The sequence below is a fragment of the Triturus cristatus genome, chromosome 4_2 (assembly GCF_964204655.1).
Source record: "Triturus cristatus chromosome 4_2, aTriCri1.1, whole genome shotgun sequence".
Lineage (NCBI taxonomy): Eukaryota > Metazoa > Chordata > Amphibia > Caudata > Salamandridae > Triturus > Triturus cristatus.
The window spans coordinates 44,152,867-44,167,869 of NC_140586.1; the positions used below are offsets into that span (position 1 = coordinate 44,152,867).

General features: G+C 45.6%; 1 protein-coding gene across 2 annotated transcripts in view; it reads right to left on the bottom strand.

The window, feature by feature from the left end:
• Positions 1-6,501: 6,501 nt before the first annotated feature.
• NCKAP5L (NCK associated protein 5 like) overlaps positions 6,502-15,003 on the bottom strand; it is a 248,218-nt gene continuing 239,716 nt past the window's right edge. For both annotated transcript variants that reach the window (XM_085600386.1, XM_085600385.1), the window contains exon 12: positions 6,502-8,276. In XM_085600386.1, coding sequence (XP_085456512.1) covers positions 8,049-8,276 — 228 coding nt within the window. In that variant the 3' untranslated portion in view covers positions 6,502-8,048. The remainder of the gene's footprint in view (positions 8,277-15,003) is intronic.

Sequence of the window (15,003 nt, forward strand, 5' to 3'; positions counted from 1 at the left end):
TGACCCTTGGTACTGAAGTGGGACTGGTTCTATAGCCCCTTTGAGTAATAGAGATTTAACTTCTTGTTGAAGCAAGTGCTGGTGGTCTGCTGACAATTTGTGATATTGAGGTGGAATGTTTGGATGGTTGCTGGTAAGCTCCAGGCAATAACCATGTTGGATAATTCCAATCACCCATTGGTCGGTTGTTATTGATTCCCAAATGGGGAGAAAGTCTTGAAGTCTTCCTCTGACAGGTGTGGAATAGTCGGAGGGAAGTGTGGGGAAGTCACTGCTTATTTGGGGAATGGGAATTGCGGGGTGTGGTGTTTTTACCTCTGCCCCTTGGACTATTTCCGCTGTAGCCTCCTCTGAAAAATCCTATTGTAAAGGATGATTGAGAAGTGTTTTTGTAAGAGAAAGTATCTTGGTCTGTCCCTGTGGATTCGGACCTGCTCTGTAAAGAGCGCCAAAAGGAACCCCTGTTAGAGGGAGACTCTAGCGCTCCCATGGATTTTGCTACATCTGTATCTTTTTTAATTTTTTGAGAGCTTGATCAACTTCAGGGGCAAAAAGATGTTTCTTGTCAAAGGGTATGTTTAGAATGGATTGCATTACTTCAGGTTCAAACCCTGAAATACGTAGCCAGGCATATCTCCGGAGTAGGATGCTAGTATTTACCCCTCTAGCCGCAGTATCGGAAGCATCCAAAGCGCATCTAATGGAAATGTTGGAAATCAGTTTACCTTCCTGAACTAAATCTTGTGCTTTGGCCTTATGCTGATCTGGGAGAAACTGTAGAAGTTGTTCTATTTCGTCCCAGCGGGCTCTATCATACCTTGCAAGGAGACCTTGGGTGTTAGCAATACGCCAATGATTAGCTACTTGCGCAGCTACACATTTGCCAGAAGCATCAATTAGTTTCAACTCCTTATCTGGGGGAGGAAGATCCCAAGACGCTTGAGAATTAGCTCTCTTTCGAGCATTGGATACCACTACAGAGCCAGTGGTATCTGACCCTTAATAAAAATAGGGTCTGTTGGGGAAGGTTTGCATTTTTTATCCACTCTAGGAGTGAGGATCCTAGCATGTACAGAGTCTTTAAAGATGTTGTTTGTGTGCCTTAACATACCTTTAAGCATGGGCAGTGTCTGACTGGATTCATGTGTGGCTAGAGTTTCAAAGAGAATATCCTCCTTTAAGGACTCTTTATGGAGCTCTACCCCATGGTACTGTGCAGCTCTAGCAATGAGCTCCTGATATAACAGATTGCCATCCGGTGGAGATGGTCTGGCAGGGTAAAGATCTGCGTCTGTACCCTGTGGAGGATCAATGGTATAATCCATCCAAGGATCGATTGGTGACTGTGTGTCATCATCAGTGTCATCTGCATCAGGGTGAGGTAGAGGAGACTGCCTAGGTGTAATGTGCACGGGATCAAATTGTGGCGGAGAGGGAGGAGGAGGAGATGGTAGTGTGTGGAAAGGACTAGTCCCCACATGTTTCTTCTTCAATGGAATTTAAGAGCTGCGTTTGGATGGCGGTTTAGCGTGAATATGCCCAGTATCCGGATTAATATAGAGTTTTTTCTGTTTCGGATCCGATTTAGCTGGTACAATATCCATATTTAGATCCGGTTGCGGTACTAGCAGCTGTTTAATTTTTGGCACTTAAGCTTTCGGTGATGAAGATTTTGGCTCTGAGGAATGTGCCCTTGGTTTCGGTGTCGAAGGTTTCCGCTCTGAGCCTATTTTATGTTTAGAGCCCGACTGTTTCGGCTCAGAAGTGGGTTTTGGCTGACTCGGTTCTGAGCCAGAAGGCTTGTCAGAGTGTTTCGCTGCCGAGCCGGAAGGCAGAGCATCAGAAACCTCTTCTCGGAGCCGACCTTGGCCTGAAGGAAGAGGTGGTGTTGAAGTCTTAGATTTTCTAGGGACGGTGGAAAGGGTTTTCTGTACTCACGTCCCCTTGTCCCTGCGGCACATCGTCGTCTTCTAGGACAATTTGCAACCCTGCCTCGGAGTCCGATGCCGCTGAAGCGTGTTCTTCTTCGGCCGCTGAGACTTCCTCTTGTTCGGAGTCTTCGCCGAAGAGATCTGGTGTGTCGTCTAACTGCTGCCGCTGCATCTCTCTTGACGTCGAGCCCGACGATCAAGGAGATTTTTCTTCGATCTGAAGGATCGACACGCGCCACAGTCTTGTTCTTGGTGCTCGGGGGACAAGCACAAGTTACACACCTGATGTAGGTCCGTACACGGATACTTAGTGTGTCACAGGGGGCAGAATTTGAACAGAGTCCGTTCCATCGACAAGGTACTGGACCAATGCGGATAGGCCGGAGGGCCGCCCGCGAAAAAAATGCAATAAAAATGGAGATTTCTCGAAGGTAGAGTCGAACCGCGGAGAAAGGGAAATGTGTACGAAAACAATACCGTCAAAGGTAGAGTGGATTGTGCACTGAGGGGAACCCCAGGACCAATTCCGAAATGGAGCGCAGCAATACATGTCCAAATCCAATGGCGGAAAAAAACAATCTAACAATGGAGTCGATGCCCATGCGCACTATCAACAAAAGGAGGAATCACCTTACCTCATGACTGGAAAGACTTCTTCGAAGAAAAACAACTTGCAAACATCCAGACCCAACACTAGATGGCAGGATTATGCAAAGCATGTGATCTACAGCTCACATGCCTCGAACAAATACTTTCCACATAATCACACTAGAGTAGAAGCACATGTGCCAAACATGCAGGGAACTTCACCGCTGATACTTTGTCACACTACCAAGCAAACTTCTAGTAAAATGGAAGCAGTGGAATAAAGATTTTGAGAAATGCTTGGTGGTCATTGATGATAATCTGGGTGTGGATGTTAGAATGTAATCATATTAGCATTTTCTAGATTCCACTTTGTTGGCAATCCTAATTTAGAGGAATTAATTTACTGCATCTCCAAAGCGCCGACCATAGTCACAGGGGCAGGTGAGTGCTTAAGAAGACATGTTCGATACTAAGATACAATTTGAACAGATGCGTTTTTAAGCCCTTCCAGAATGACAGTAGGTTAGTGGTGACTTCTATATCATCCAAATAGGTGGTGACAAAGGTTATGTACTTAGAAAGAGAAGGGCTGTTTAAGGAATTTCTAAGAGAAAAGATGCAGTCGGTCCTTAAGATAGCAAAGGAGACCAAGATGGAGGGCTTTGCGAATGACTGGTGCCAGTTTCAAGCATGTAGGAGTAATTGAAGTAAATTGTGGGCAATGACTGAATAACATTCACCATTAGTTACTGTAGGAAAGTGTCCCTTTTTGCATGGTTACCCCCTAACCTTTTGCCAAATACATGATGTCAACTTGACTGAGTGTGCCCTGGGTCCCTGCCAATCATGCTCCCAGGGCCTGTGTTCTTTCCCAAAACTGTACTTTTGTCTCCACAATTGGCACACCTCTGTGCCACATGTAAATCCCTTGTAAAAGCTACCCCTGGTACCAAGGGCCTTGTGACCAGAGAGGGCCTCGGAGGGTTGCAGCATGTATTGTGCCACCCTCAGAGACACCTCACCTTAACACCCACACACTGCCATTGCAGGCCGCATGTTTTGGTGCAGACCAAAATGAAGATATGATATCGCACACTTCTTGTGCCATGCCCCCCAACCATGCATATGCCATGGGTAAGTCAGCTCTCTAGCAGGCCTTACAGCACTAACGGAAGGGTGCCCTATACCACAAGTGAGGGCACAGCTGCATGAGCACTAAGCCCCTAGAGTATCTGTGCCATTCACAGACATTGTAAGTGCAGTTAAGTCATTTTGAGTACATGGGCTGGTAGTTTGTCAGCACAAACTCCACAGCTCCATGATGGCTTTACTGAAGACTGAAGTTTGGTATCTCAATTCTCAGCACATTAAACCCACATTGATGCCAGTGCTGGATTTAATGTGAAATGCACTCAGAGGGCATCTTAGAGATGCCCCCTGAAAAACGACCAGCCCTGGTGTGGTTCCTAACCGGCTACCAGCCATCTGCCACCACCAGGCAGGTTTTTGGACCCCTGGGTAGAGAGCCCCCGCTCTCCGAGCCCTGAAATTAAGCACATCCTGGGCGGAGGCATCATGCCTCCTCCACCAGGATGGGCAGGGTCCACAAAGGGGACGTTTCAAAGGCTTGCCACCTTTGTTAGCTACCACCAGCCTCTGCCTCTATCAGCAGCTGGTTCCCACCGGTTCTGACCCCCACTTTGGGCGGGAGAATCGGCAGGAAAACCTAGAGAGAAAGGGAGGTGTGCCCAACTTTGCCAACCCCACCCCTCAAGGTGGGGGAGGCGAAGTGAACCACACATCTCAGTCATCTCCATCCTGAAGATGAGAGGACTCCCCAATCAAGACGAGGCATATGCCCCCTCCCAATGCAGGGTGGCATAAGGAGGGGTTTAGACACCCCAGGGAAGGGACCCATTGGTCCCGACCTGCACACCCCTGTAACATTCCTAAATCTAATATTTAGGGGCATCCCTGAAACTTGCTCCTTAGATTCAATGACCTAAGAAGAACGACTGAAGAGCCATGCAGCAGAAGAGAATACGATGACTGACTTGGCCCCAGCCCTACTGTCCTGTCTCCTCCTCCAGCGACCCTACTTCCAGAAACCAGTGTGGCCCACAGCCAGCAACCTCAAGAACCCCGGACTAGTGATATCTTCGAAAAAGACTACGGTCTCCTGTGGATTTGTCCAGCAAAGAAACTAACATCAGTCTCCGGAACCAGGTGGATCCACGACACTGCATCACTCTGCACCGGACGCCCATCTATCCTGTGAAGTCTCCTCGGCGATCCTGACCTAGTCTGCATGGGTGGCTGACCTCTCCAATACACCCCCCCCCCCCTTTTGACCCTGCAGCCTCTGTTCGAAGGGTCACCCCCGATCGCGACCGGATCCAGCTGAGGAAACCAGACCCCAAAAGGCACCCCTGCATCCTCCGTCCCGACTTTGGGGTGCCCAGCCGATGGTGCCCAGGTGTCCCCCAGCTATCCAACTTACCTGCCCAGCCGTTGGTCGCCTTTGTCCAGCCGCCTGGTCCAAGCCAGAAGCCTCTTTCAAAAACCAACAATCTCCATTGGAAAGCACTGGGCACCAGATGCCGATTTACACCCGGCTGCCCCTGTACCGCTTGTGGTGTAGCTGTGTGGCTGACCTTCCCCCCACCCTCCCCTGTGCTCAGTTCAAACCCCGAGGCATTTGCCTTAAGACCGCGGGTACCTACCTGCAAACCGTGCCTCTTTGAGGTACCTCCCGGCTCTACTGGATAACACTGGGCCCAATGAACCCTGCACCAGGCTGCCCCAGTGCCTCTGGTGGTGCAGTACCTACCTGATCTTGAACCTTGCCCTGTGTTGTCCTCCACCCCCAAAGCCTGGGGAAGTAAGTATAGTACTTGCCTGCAAATTGTTTAACAAGGTTTTCCTCCCTAGGATGGCATTGTAAGTCTATCTGTTGCATTGAACTGTTTACCTGTTTCTCTGCCAAAACCTACCACTGTACTTGATTGACATTTACTGAAAGCATTCTTACTACTGTAAATTATATAACCGCATTTACAAAACATTACTGCGTTCTTGAAAAGTATTGCTACATTTACAAACTGTAAAACGTACCTGCACTAAGTGATTTTTGGTTCTAGTAATAAAACAACAAAGTAACAATTTGTTGTACAACCAATTGGTCTGGATTCAGTCTTTGAGTGTGTAACATCATTTCTTGCTTGGGTGTGAACAACAAATCTTAACACTACCCTCTGATAAGCCTAACTGCTCAGTCCAGATACCACTAACTTGAGTAAGGAATATCTACTTTAACCTCTGCCATACCTTTGGGACCTCCCGGGACTCTGTGAACACTATACCTCTTTTTGGTATAGTATACAAGGAGCCAATTTCCTACAGTTACTGTTTGTGCATTGTCAAAATATTTTTGTCAAAGTATTGCTATAAAAACAAAGATGACCATGCAGTTTTCTGCCATCTAGAAATTGGAATCAGAAAAGCATTAAAATGTTTTCTGTGTGTCGACTACGGGTATACTGTTAAGCCCACAATGTACCATAAAGTGATTGCAATTTTCAAATGATATTTTCTGCCACTGGGTTAAAAAACATTACCTCTGTGGTCAGAATCTGTCCTGACCTTGTACAGAAAGAAAGGAGCTAGGCCTTGGTACAAAAGGTACAAATTATGTTAACTGATGCAGAGAGAGTTCCAGGTCCATTTAGTTATTTCTGTGAATCGCTGATAACTGAAAAAGCTCACATTAGTTCTGCACACACTTCTCGTAAGCTAGCTCAAGTCCCAGTCTCACATTTAACAGGTAACCCAGGGTTACAAACAAAGTATATCCAAACACCTATGGGATGTAAGCCCCTATTGCCACGTGCTCACAACACTTACCTTCGGAGGCACGCAGCACATTAAATGCTCATTTTTCATGCAATAGTATCAAAGAGAAATGAATTGACTGAACCACCAGTTAAGTTATCATTATTTACTTTTGGAAGGAAACATAACTCAAAACAGGCAACAAGCACAGGTTTCACAACAATAACTTATATAAATAAAAAAAGACATTGGTATAAAAATGGAAGCGTTTGAAATATCGGAGTGGGAGGGAGGGAACACCCCCTCCTTTCAGCCTCCTCAGCACCATCTGAATTATTTGCAGCTTCTAAAAACGGAACAAGACGCAAAATACAGGAATAAAACAGCAGCAGGTACATAAAATAAAGACATCTGGAGAAGAAAATAAGACCTGAAAAGGTCAACACTGACCACGGCTCAATGCTGGAGATACAGGGCCAGCAGGCCAAGGGACCAAGGAGGGGAAGGGGCACTGCCCAGCCTACGCTCTACCACCACAGAGGGGCGGAGAGGCCAGATACCAGGCTTTGAGAGGGGCTGCTGCACCATCCATTGTCGCAGAGATATTAGCAAGCCTCTATTACACCTCATCCGAAAGCGGGGGTGTTTCATGTCGCCATCAAGTCTACACAAGAGGATACTTCTTGCGGCAGGGGCATGTTTGTCCATACAAACTGTAAAATTCCATTAGACAGGGTTTTTCCCTCACGGTCTGGACTTAATCCTGACAAAATGACAATTAAGATATCCTGGATGGACTCTAGCAGATGCTCCATTATGTGTTTCGCATAATGAGACTTGGGCGTTTTTGCATGCAGAGACCAGAACTACCCTTATTAATTTGTTTGATTCAAGTATGAAATGGGTCAAAGTGAACAATTTTAGAACAAGAGACTTGGGTCCTTAAGTCACCCCAACCACACACAGCAGACCTACCATCTGACGCTGCCCAAGTAACTCATTAGTGGGGCGGTGGTGCTCAGGTGGGGAGAAACTCAGTCATGCTTATTCAATGCATGGCTTCTATACCAAGGGATAGGGGTGCCTATTTTGTGCCAACTGTGAAAGTGGTACGGGGGAAATAGTTTTTTCTTTGATGTTCCGTACATCAGAGTCACGAGTGCAATAGAGGAAAGTGACGTGGTTTGGGCATGGGGTGGCTAAAATATGGGTCTGAAAACATTTGCATCATTTACCTGTGACACCTACAGTCGGGCCCTTGTGGCAGAGGTGCTGGCAACAACTCTAGGACCAATGTCATTTGGGACACTGACCCAGTTAGTACATCATTGTGGCAGTTCTTGTAGGGTGTGCAGGTGAAGAGTTATTCCAGGTGTGCCTGCTACTCTCTTAGCATTGGCTACTGGTGTGGTGGAATCATTTGGGCAGGTAAGGAAGAACATAAGACCCCCAGACTTCGATCCCAGAATCCTGGTTTAGTGGGTGAAGGGCACAGGGTGATGAACGCTATAAGGTCCTCCTGCCTTTGCTCACATGGTGATGAAATTGTCGGGGGAAGGAGTAAGCACCAACATCCCCCTTACCTTGTCCTCTGGGGTTGTGCTATTATCCAGGAGACAAGCAATAAAAGGTCTTCCAGGCTTGCTTCCCCGGGATTGTGCTATTGTTGGGGGGAGCGGGTAAACATGGTAAAGTCTTCTAGCCTTGGCTCCCACAGGAGGACAGGCTGTCGTAAAGAGAGTCACTCAGAGACTCCGAGCTCTCCAGTCCAGTCTGTGCTGCTTCACGAGCTTTCAAGTCTGGTGTGCCATCTTCTCCCACGTCAGAAGCACTGGGAGTGCGTCTGGTGATGCTGCCGGGGAAGGCCAAGGGGGCATGAGGAGTCAAGTGTGGCAGATCGCAGCCCTTTCTGCCTTCTGCTTGAACCTGAGAGAAAAGAGGAACAGAAAGCATTTAAAGGTGTTGGCAACTTACTCAATGCTTTGCTCCCACCACGTCCCATCACAGTCTTTGGAGATTCAACCCTTCCATACATTTCAGAAAAACACAGGCGTTGAGAATTTACTTTTTACAGTAATTTTGCAAGATACTAAATATTATACTCTCAGAAGCTGTTCTCTCAAATGGTTTCACCTGCAACAGAACTTGTCAGGACCTCCTTTTGGAACCAGCTGCCAAAGAATCCGCCTAATGATACTGGCTGGAACATTGAATTGTGTCTGGGGGTGAAATAAGGTGAGGGCTATTTAGGTGAGAGACTGTGTCTACGTAAAGGATCATTATTTTGCCACCTTTTCCCTTAATGGTAAGGTTGAGTGGCTTACCTGTGAATCAATAACGGATACTTAACTGCAAATCAAAGTTACAGCTAAGTCACTGCTTTTGCAGCACATTGTTTATTATATGCTTCTAAACAGTAGCAATTACTGTAATAGAAGGTAGAGTATAAAAGCCACAAGGCTTAAATATATTTCAAAGCTACATTGCCTATCTAAGAATATTGTTAAATATGCCTTTGTCTGGCCTTGAGGCTTTCACGTCCACATCTAAAGAAGTGGGGGCTCACTGTCTGTGTTGGCTCTGAGATCTGTGTCAAGCCGTCTTCCTGCGGTTCCTGTTGTCACGGCCAGCACCTTGACGATGAGGATACCAGGGTTGTCTTGGGTACCGGTTACATTTACATCTGTTATGGGCCTGACCTTGTGGCATTAAAGCTTACTTGAAGACGGTGATGTAGAGTTGAGGCAACATCTTCCATGCACACAATGTGACCTGTTGGTATACACCATGGCCAAGTTTTCAAAGCAAATGTAACTTGTAATTCAAAATGGCCCCCTCTGTACCTTCTGCAAATGGCCATTTCCCATGTAAAGAGGGCCCCGTCAATTTCCAGCACCTCGCTGCGAGTACCCATTTTAATCTCATATCCTCTATTACCCTATGTAATGTGAAGAGACTCCTAGGGCAAATGAACTTCCTTAGGCATTTTGCATCAAGTCCTCTGGCCTCTTCAAGCTTCAGACTCCATCAAACTTCAGCCAGCCCATTTTTTACATGGAAGAAAACTGCCTATGAGTGAAGTTCTTGAAGCTGATGTTCTCATGAAAGGGCTGGAAGGGAACGACAGGTTAGTTAACTGGTAGCACTAGATCATGGGTACTCGCAAACATTTTCCCAGGAGACGCAAAGTATGGTTTGTGGTATGCCCAAGGACTGCATTGATGCCAGCATGGTGGGAGTGCGGCTGTGTGAGGAGAGAGGTTAAGGTGGGCTCTATCACTAGCTTCAGAGATTCAAGTGGGAAAAGGAAGTCACCAATATTGAATAGGAATGAAATAGAATTATAAAATGTGAAACCAGAAAACCTGGGATCAATCCTGGCTTCCCTACTTCACCAAATTGTGTGATCCTAGAAAATTGTCTAATTTCACGGTCTCCTTTTTCTTCATTATAACATATGAGAGCCCCTTCAAATACATGAGTTAAGGATATGTACTGTACAAAAATGTCTTTCTTGTGTTTGATTTAATAGACTATAATGTTGTCCATGTATACCAACCCAGGCCATCCAGAAAGTTCTATCTGACAACTGCCTTGCCTCCTAGTACACTATTGGCATTGTTGTCACTGTGGGTGAAGGCATGAATGTTTCTACGTTCATTTTGAAAACTATCGGTTATTAAAATACTTCTGAATGCACTGACATAATCTGATGTACTAAGGTGAGATGCATCTGCATGTTAATGAAACACACTTTTTTGAATTTTGAAGGGACTTTATCATAATTTTGCATGGTTGTTGCAAAAGGTCTTTAAAAATAAAATAATGCTTTCCTTAAGTTAAGTGGTGCAGGACACCTTATTTGTTTCTTCTCTTTTACTTCAGTGAGTGTACATAAACATTTGCCATTTATTTAACATCTTTCTGAATGTTACTGCTCGATCAAGTAAACAGCATCCCAGTGCAGTCGTTCTGCTGGGGGGCGCAAGTTAAGGTCATGAGGGCCGCATGCTGCACCTTGGCCGTATTTCGAGTATAACTGAACTAGATGATCCAAGCTACAACAATCCACAAAGAAACAATTCTGATACAGCCGGACAACAAATGGCACCATCAAAAGCAATGACCTACATCTTCAACTCAAAATAGTTCTACAGGAAAGCGGGCCACCAGTCGGCTAACTTATTGTTGTAAAAAGAGTGTATGCCAGCACACTGGCACTCAACAAACCACTGCCACAAACAAAATATTATTGGCTGAAAAGGGTTCTACAATGAACGCTACTTTCAAAGTATATTTTCTATCAAATGTAGGCATGGTTTGAAAGTCAGGATTGGAAGATTAAATAAAACAACATTATAACCAAGAGAAAGTGCAAGCTGTCTAATTGGTGGGTAATACAATGTTACTTACCGCTGATAATAGTTTTGTACCATGAAAATATCCTAGATTCACATGCTTTGCAATACGCTGCCACCTACTGATGGGCTTGGAACAAACCGAAACTACATTCCTCCAAACATTTTGGATATCTACAAAAGTTGGCAGAGTAACTCATGATGTCTTAATACGGAACCCACAATCCCTTGCACTTTAGTCACCATTTTAACTCAAACCTCAGAATATCAGACTCTGGGTCGGATTTCTGTCTGCATACAGCAATTTCTATCACAGGGGTCAAACAGGAGTGTTTGCATTGCACATGACATAAATAGCTTAACTTAGCAGCCGTTTTCAGAGGGATTTTCTGACAGATCTAGATCATTAGATTTAGTCACAAAAAGCCTACTCCCTCAGGTGTTTGTATATTCTTTTGTGAGTCACTTAAAAAGCTTCAAGACCGTAAAAAGAGCTGGGGCCTTAAGAGAGCTTTCAGAAAAAGAAGGGACGTGTTCTGGGTCTCTGCATCACATCTGCTTCACAATCTAATCACTTGTTTCATATACACAAGGTAAACCCAAGGATATCTAGGGACCAAGGGTGCTATAGTGTTACAAGGAACAGAGGCCACTAAACAGTAATATAATAAAATGATGGGATCATCATCAGGACAAAATAATGCATGCCTGGGTAAGTTGTGCATTGATCAATAAGAGAACCAAGGAGTGAATCCTCCAATTGCCGGACCAAGATCAATTCACAAGGGGCACTGTGGCCCCAGAGCAGGGCTCACCGGAGCACTCCAGGGAAGTATGTGCCCCGGGGGTACGAGTCCCCACAAAACCGCAATGATGATCTCATAATTTTTGGTGGGTTGAAACGTCGTGGCCCTAGGCACTCTGATCCTATTGATTGTGTATAATTCATTTTGGGTGCAGTTCTGTCATGCTGTAAATATTTGTGACTTTGTACTTTTGTATATTTGTTGTCACTTACTGTTGCCTGTGTGTTCTTTTGGTACTTGTAGTAGGGTGCCCCGTGGCAGTGTTTACCCCAACAAATTATTTTAATCAAACTAATAAGTGTATTCATTTTAAACAGTTGATTGAACACTACCTGGGCATTAGTCTTTTTACAGGTGTATTCTTTATTATATTACTGCTGAGGGGCCTCTGTTTCTCATATCACAATCTGTTCACGACACCACAGATGAAGAAAGGTAGCACCTGTGAGCATCCGGTCGGTTTCGAATCAACTCAGCACTGGTTTGGATACGGCACTGGGGTGAATGGTCCTGTCAGGGAAAGTTGTTGCAATGCAGAAATTGAATTCAAGTGAACAGGATGGCGAATAAAAATCAGAGGGTGGACAAACCCCCAAGAAGATTGAAGGGTTCAGACTGATATTATTAGAGATGCTTACAGGTATGGATACTTTTGACATCCATGCATCAAAAACTGGATTTGTAAAGCTCTGCTTATCACCCATATGGGGTATCCAGGCGCTGGGGTTGCTGCAGCTGGGTATAGTTAGTCGAACAGCCAGGTTTTCAGACCCTTTCTGAATTCCTGCAGGGTGGGTAGGTTCAGAGAGGGAGGCAGTCCCAGGTTTTGGTAGCCAGGTAGGAGAGCGGCCGCTGCTCCTGCTTCGGTGGAAGCAGGGAGTGTGGGCGAGGGAGAGGAAGGCAGAACGCAGTGGTCTGAGAGGTTGGTGAAATTTCAACCTATGGTTGATGTAGGCTGGTCTTTGATTGTGCAGGGCCCTGTACAAACAAAGACAATGGTTAGCATTTTGAACTGGCACCTTTTATGGACGGGGAGCCAGTAATGAGATTGGAGGTGATGGCTACAACAGAAGGAAGTCAGCCAGCGCCACCAGAAGGCACCCACAATTTTGACATGTATGTCAAACATGGCCTTGGCCCCATTATGTTTAGTACGTTATGGCACAATTATAAGAGGGGCAATGCCGAGTTGCAGTGGCCATTGACGGGCACTTTTGATGAACAGAAACAATTTTCTGCAGGACAAATTGTTTGCGAAAAGAAGTAGACAGTCGATGTTTGATTGCCTCAAAACATGGCAAAAGAAAGTTAGTCAAAAGCGAATGAAAGCAGAGAAGGAGGCCCGGAAGGGAAAAATGCAGATAGTGACTCAGAAAGCTGTAGCGTATGATAGGGAGAAAACAGAGAAAGGGATAGTGTGTGCTGATAGGAGGTTTCGATTGCAATGTGAAAAGTTTTATGTTGCTAGAGAAATAAATGATACATTTGTGGAGGAATTGTTAGATGCTCGACCTCCACCCCCGTATGCCCCGCTATACTGAGAGCCCTAGTATATATAGCCAAGTCTTGAAAGCCCAATTGGACTCTCTCACGCTTCACTCGGGTAATTTATAGCTCTACTATGTGGATGATATCCTCATTGCTTCCGACACTGAAAAGGGATGCAAAGACAGTGCGGTTAAGTTGTTGCTGCATTTGGCTCACCACGGACATAAAGTGTCCCTTTCTAAATTTCAATATTGTTGACAGGAGGTCACCTATTTAGGTCACCTACTGTCGAAGGAGGGTAGGAGATTTACCTCTGAGTGTATCAACACCTTTGTTTAAATGCCTGTTCCTAAAACTCAGAGGGATGTGCGCGCTTTTATTGGCATCACTTCTTACTGTCTGCACTGGATCCCTAATTATAAATTTTTAACAAAACCCCTGCTCGCGCTAACCACTAAAGATGTACATGAACCCCTACCTTGGACGCCTGAATGTCAGCAGTCTTTCGAGCAATTAAAAGTGGCGCTTTGCTCTGCACCTGTGCTTGGTACGCCTGATTATATGAAGCCGTTTGTGCTAACGTACACAAGACAGCTGGTAGCGTGCTTTCTGTCTTAACACAGGCCTTTGGGGGTAAGGAACGGCTGTGTGCTTATTTTTCTGCTCTTTTTGATCCTGTCGCAAGAGCCCTCCCGAGCGGTCTATGAGCGGTTGTGGCAGTGGCCATCTCTATAAGCAATCGGCTGGGCTCGTACTTGATACCAACCTCACTGTCCTGGTACCCCATGCTGTGGATGCACTTTTGAAAAAAACCAAGACACAGCACCTCACCAGTGCACGTCTGACCGGTTATGAATTGTCCATCTTTGCACAGCATGTCACAATTAAAAGATGTGCCACTCTAAACCCATCCACGTTGCTACCCCTCCCTTCTGAGAGCGAAGAAATTGATATACATGATTGCATTTTTTGAACGGAGGAAAAAACGAAGGGACGGGTAGACCTGACTGATGTTCCCTTATCAGACCCCCAAGGGGAACTATACGTCGATGGCTCTAGTTTTAAGTTACCAGATGGCACTACAACTGCTGCATATGCGATCACAACATTGCACACTGTAGTTGAGACGTCACAAGTTCCCTATTAGTCGGCCCAGGCAGCAGAGTCGTTACCCTTATAGGAGCCTGTGAGTTGAGCGAGGGACTGGCTGTCAATATTTATACTGACAGCCAGTATGCCTTTGGAGTGGCCCATAATTTTGGGCGACTCTGGGCAGAGAGGGGATTTCTCACTTCCCATGGAATGAAGATACAGAATGGCCCTCTTATACATAGGCTTTTGTCAGCCCCGACACTCCCCAAGAAATTAGCGATAATAAAGTGTAGCGCCCACAAGGCAATAACTGATGAGGTGGGTAGAGGGAATGCATTTGCAGATTAGGCAGCTAAGGAGACAGCCCGAACAAAGATGAAAAGGAGGTTTGTAGCAGGTCCAGCTAGGAAAATGTTTTTGGTCAACTTCCCTTTGCATTGTACAATTTAAGTTAGCATTTGTGATGTCATTTTGCATTCAGCCGCCATTTTGTACTATGACCAAAACTAAGCTTCTGTCTTATTCTGTTTGCCTCAACAGAAAGCTGCTTCAATGTTTTTTCTGCTTCTCCAAGGTTGAGCTTCGCTGCACTAATGAATAGACTGTTTTGTCATTACATACCTTTCTCGTTAGAATAGGCCTGCTCCTAATCCTTAGAGTGGCGGGCACGGGCAGAGTAACCTTGAAACTGAGATAGCATGTACCCGTTCTCAGGATTGTAGCTCATCCCTCTGTGTCTCCTTCGGTCACCAGCTACTAACTGGAAAATTCTAGTCTGGGCGTGTCTATGGGGGTAATGGTAATGTATATGATGTATTACCATGTTGGCGGGGGTCAGTCTCTCTGCAGCAATCCAAGGAGGCTTGTAAGACTGGACTCCACTCAAGTGCATGACTAATAAATAACTTT